The sequence below is a fragment of the Corticium candelabrum genome, chromosome 4 (assembly GCF_963422355.1).
Source record: "Corticium candelabrum chromosome 4, ooCorCand1.1, whole genome shotgun sequence".
Taxonomy (NCBI): domain Eukaryota; kingdom Metazoa; phylum Porifera; class Homoscleromorpha; order Homosclerophorida; family Plakinidae; genus Corticium; species Corticium candelabrum.
Genome location: NC_085088.1, coordinates 4,631,307 through 4,636,306, shown reverse-complemented (window position 1 = coordinate 4,636,306; position 5,000 = coordinate 4,631,307). Strand labels below are relative to the sequence as shown.

General features: G+C 42.2%; 1 protein-coding gene across 2 annotated transcripts in view; it reads right to left on the bottom strand.

Annotated features, from left to right (window-relative positions):
• The window catches only part of LOC134178382 (tenascin-X-like), a 7,901-nt gene that overhangs the window by 919 nt on the left and 1,982 nt on the right, over positions 1–5,000 (bottom strand). For both annotated transcript variants that reach the window (XM_062645257.1, XM_062645258.1), the window contains exons 3-17: positions 4,424–4,578; positions 4,244–4,361; positions 4,087–4,179; positions 3,730–3,819; positions 3,596–3,677; positions 3,370–3,524; positions 2,901–3,305; positions 2,634–2,819; positions 2,430–2,570; positions 2,222–2,356; positions 2,044–2,163; positions 1,865–1,987; positions 1,722–1,798; positions 1,549–1,655; positions 1,242–1,480 (exon numbers count right to left, since the gene is read on the bottom strand). In XM_062645257.1, coding sequence (XP_062501241.1) covers positions 1,242–1,480; positions 1,549–1,655; positions 1,722–1,798; positions 1,865–1,987; positions 2,044–2,163; positions 2,222–2,356; positions 2,430–2,570; positions 2,634–2,819; positions 2,901–3,305; positions 3,370–3,524; positions 3,596–3,677; positions 3,730–3,819; positions 4,087–4,179; positions 4,244–4,361; positions 4,424–4,578 — 2,226 coding nt within the window. The remainder of the gene's footprint in view (positions 1–1,241; positions 1,481–1,548; positions 1,656–1,721; positions 1,799–1,864; positions 1,988–2,043; positions 2,164–2,221; positions 2,357–2,429; positions 2,571–2,633; positions 2,820–2,900; positions 3,306–3,369; positions 3,525–3,595; positions 3,678–3,729; positions 3,820–4,086; positions 4,180–4,243; positions 4,362–4,423; positions 4,579–5,000) is intronic.

Below are 5,000 nucleotides of genomic sequence, written 5' to 3'. Positions count from 1 at the left end.
TTCGTGCAGCGTTCACCATTCCCTGATTGATATGGTGCATATATAACCGCACGACGGGCTCGTGTCCATATCTTCGTCTAGATCTATCGAATCTTCAATCTGACGAAAACATTGATAGCCCGCCAGTGTACACCCATGCAAAAGATCTTTTGGGCATACACAGAAAACGTTAGAATGGCATGGTGAAGTAAGAGCTTGTTTAGATACAGCGGTAAGTGTTTTTCAATGATTGTATTGTTGCCATGCATTTTCTGTATAAATATCAGATAAGTTGCAATGGCTCAAAAACGGTAGATTGGCAGTTCTCACACTCTAGATAGAAACCTATATTTCATTTATAGAGCGCAAGTTGCTATGTTGCCACCATCAGAACACTAAAGTTCGTCCCAGCTAACCGCAACCCCAGAAAAATTGCAATAACTCCAGCTAGGAAAGTCGCAGCAACGTGCTACGGACATCATTTTGAAGCTCTCGTCCATGCCGTTCTTGTCAGATAGACATCGCGATAATTTTCTGTATATTAATTACTGAAACAAGAAGCTGACCAATGAACAGTCCGTACATGATTAGCACCTTGAAACGTTTAGCTATCTGAGGAGACCACAGTAAACCTAGCTGGTAATGTTACGGGTCAATTGTTTTGGGAAACCTTCCTCTACAGAATAAAAACTCCCCAATTCTTTGACTTTAGACAATCAGTGTGTCATGTTGTCAATGCTGGTGGTGGTTTCTACATCCATGTAGCCTCTAAAATGCAGTCATGCTATTGGCATGTTAAACTGTTTGTTGATAATGGTCTCAGTTTACTATGACATATCTAGTTACAAAATGCCCTCCCGCAAGTGGCTTCTGAGGTTGAAGTTAGCTGGGACGGACTTTAGCTCGCCTGGTAATTCGCGTCTATCTATAGCGTCTGTGTGTGTGTGTGTGTGTGTGTGTGTGTGTGTGTGTGTGTGTGTGTGTGTGTGTGTGTGTGTGTGTGTGTGTGTGTGTGTGTGTGTGTGTGTGTACATGTATGTATGTATGTATGTATGTATATAGTGCCGATTTTGGACCAAATTCTCGGTTGTGGACCAAACGGTTTGAGTCTGCCACTTTTTTTGTCAGCCGGTTCTATAAACTGCCTCCTGACAAGTGGTCCAGAACCGGCACTCTGCTCGCAAATATTTAGATTAGTGTAGCCACAGCTGCAATCCCTCCAACAATAGCATCAATCACGAAGACATAATTAAAGGTCGTACCAGATCCAGTACTAATTGCTGTAGGTGTTTCTGTCGATGGTTGAAAGCGAGCAGTCAGGCTGAGCACTCGATAACCGGCCTTTTCTAACACATGGCCATCATTCAAAGCAGAAACAACTTCATCAGCTGGAATTATCGTCATCGCATCAGTAGAACCCTCTATGGCAAACACATAGAATGTGAGCGTCAGAGAAGTTTTGCTAGGAATAGTGGAAGCAACTCGAACATAGAAGTTCGACCTGCATGTACATACAACAGACGATATTGAAAGGCATGATAGTGTAGGTCATGTCGATATATAATATACGTCGTGCTTCTTGTCAAATTTGCGCATTGAGCATCCGTAGAACGTTGACAATAAGTCCATACTTCTCTGGTAACATTTCCGTAAAAGTCCGATCGATGATTGTTAAACTAGAAATCAATAACATTTACTAAACGGAAAGTATAGACCTACAAGTACGTAAGATGAAAACAGACTTCGCCGCTAGTCGTGCTCGCAAGGACCGCTTGTGTTGCACCAATGAGAAACTCATTTGAGGAAGCAAATGGCAATTCTGAATTCATTCGTTAGAGGAGCTTATAAACAAACAATAACAAAGCCCACACATGACGAGCATAACCTGTGCATGTCTTTCCATCTTGTTCCAGTAGAAATTCATTCGTACAACCACATCTGAACGAGCCAAGCGTATTATTACACACGCCCGAACAGTCGTGACGATTTTCCGTGCACTCGTCGATGTCTGAAAACAGAAATGTTACAATTGACGTAAGAAGCGTGTCTTAAAAAGTAGTTTACCGTCACAATCTACTTGATTCCTATTGAGCCGATATCCACTCTTGCAACCGCACTTGTAGGAACCAACAGTATTTGTGCACTTTTGACTGCAACGATCACTCACGCCACACTCGTCCACATCTGGAGAGAATCATAATAGACGTTCATGCGGTTGTGACAACGCGTATAGCTATCTTACCAACGCATAACTGTTTGTCGTGTGAATACTGATAACCCACGCTACAGTTGCAGTAATAAGATCCGAGGATGTTAACGCACACACTTTCGCAGTAGTGCAATCGAATGGCAAACGTTTCATTGCATTCGTCTACGTCTAGAGACAAAATAGACAAATTGAACAAAATACGAAAAACACAGTAATCATACAAAACACAGCTGAAGCTTGCCTTGACACGTTCTACCGTCATTGTCTAGAACGTAACCAACAGAGCAAGCACACTCGTACGACTCGCAAGTGTCAATGCACAGCTGATCGCAGAGAGATGTTACGGTACCATTGGTTGCAGTTTCTACACACTCATTTGTGACTAAAAAATCAATTTGTCAATGTCAGTCTGCTCCAATGTAACACAAATGACCGTCTTAATTACTTTGGTATTGACAGTCGTTTCCACAATAGTTAGAGTTGCACGCACACATTCCTGGTGAAGCACAGTTGCCATTCAAAGAGCAATCACCACTTCTACTGCCGGAACTACAGTCAAAATCATTACACATTGCTCCACCCCATCCATCATCGCATTGACAAGTACCAGGGCCAACACATTTGCCATTACCTGGAGTTGAATAAAAATGTTACGTAATATGAAGTCGCGTGATTCATATGCATGCGACTAGTATGAATATGGAATTCATACCTGAACAGTAATGCAACTGCTCACACGACGGTATCGAACAATCGTATCCAGTCCATCCGAGTATGCACGAACAGATGTCTGGTGCTTCACAAGTACCTCGACCCGAGCATCCTCGACTGCATTCAAACGCCTCGCATTCATTACCAAAGTATCCCGCATAACATATACACGTGTCCGAGTCTATACAGATTCCATTATCACTGCAGTTTTGTTTAGATGGACACGAAGCAGAGATGTTGCAAGTAAGTCCCGTATATCCAACGTGACAACTACATTTATTTACTTCAATGCAGTCACCGTGACCAGAACAGTCACCGACGTCATCGCAACTAGAAAGATCACACGAACTTCCTTGCCAACCTGCATTGCACTCACACGTTCCATCACTACGACAAGTGCCATGCCCTGTCATCCACAAGAAAATCTCATAGACGGCCCTACTCAACAAGCTTAATGAAAATGCATTTACCAGAACAGTAAGCAAAGTTCTCGCATGTTTGCTTAGTGCAAGAGTTTCCTCCCCATCCAAAATAGCAGAGACACTCGTTATCTCCTACACAAGTGCCTCGATACGAACAGTTGTGAGTACATGATGCCAACATACTGCAATCATTACCCAAATAACTAACACATAACATATAATGATTATCATAATACATAATAAATAGAAGAGAATGGAATTATTCGGTACGTACCCTGCATTACATTGACAGACGTTAGGAGATTTGCATCGTCCGTGTGTTGCAGTAGTGCAGTTGTTAACCATCTCACAAGTAGCTACAATAAATGTTGCAAGAAATCTGATACTCAATATTTAATTCATTTATACCTTTCAAACAATTTTTTCCAAAATACCCGAAATTACATTTGCAAAATCCATCGACACACTCGCTATTAGACGGACAGTTGTCGCAACCACCTAAACTCGGTCAACATTTGACAAAAACTCTGACTTCTTTAGCATATTGTGTATTGTGTGTGTGTGTGTGTGTGTGTGTGTGTGTGTGTGTGTGTGTGTGCGTGTGTGTGTGTGTGTGTGTGTGTGTGTGTGTGTGTGTGTGTGTGTGCGTGCGTGTGCGTGTGTGTGTGTGTGTGTGTGTGTGTGTGTGTGTGTGTGTGTGTGTGTGTGTGTGTGTGTGTGTGTGTGTGTGTGTGTGTGTGTGTGTGTGTGTGTGTGTGTGTGTACCTAGGCTGCAGTCTTCGCCCATCCAGCTGTCTATGCAGATGCATGATTTGTTACTGCAGCGTCCTCGATTAGAACAATCATTAGGACATTTACCTGAACGACACCAAACGATCTCAATCTATGACAACCATTACTGACAGTGACATGCATCACTAACCCTGTTGGAATGCTTGCTGCTCTAGGACCGTCTTGTCGCCTGTCAGTGCAAAATCGATAATACAATCATTCAGCAGCTTTCCTTGCAAACGAAGACCAACACATTCTCTTTCTGCTTCCTGCAGTAACAACGTATGCATGACGCTTTACAGAGTGTGGAATAGAATTTAAGATACTCGACCATTCTTTTTGTGTCGTTTAGCTGCTCTGTTCCATACACTGTCCTATGATACGGATTGGTATATGAAAAATCAAGTGGATCATCTGGATGAAAGTTGGAATACGACCACGACCACGAGCCATCTCCTCGATTTGAAACGCTCATATCAACGCGCCCTGAAGAAGTAAATGTGAAAGTATATATACAAACAAGCATTAGACCTAATGTCAATAAATATCTAGCTACGGATCATAATTTTTTGAGAATAAAATTCTTTTCAAGACTATTTTTCTGGTAAAACTACTTTTTCGTATTCCACCTATAAAACTTTCGATATACGGGAGTTTCTTTTTGCACCTGCGCTTTTTGATTGACGTGCTGTGTTCAGACTGCTATATAGTAAACAGAAGACGACGGGAGATTCGTTTCTGCAGAAGAAGAGAAATACGTCTCTTCTAGAGTTTGGGTTTGTCCGTCAACGCGAAATGCCTACACCAAACTTATAGCCAAGGGCGTCACGTGGGTCTCAAAAGTGAGGGGCTCATCAGTTAAAGTTGAACATCTGACTGCTTGATTCTCAAACAACCTGACATTTTAT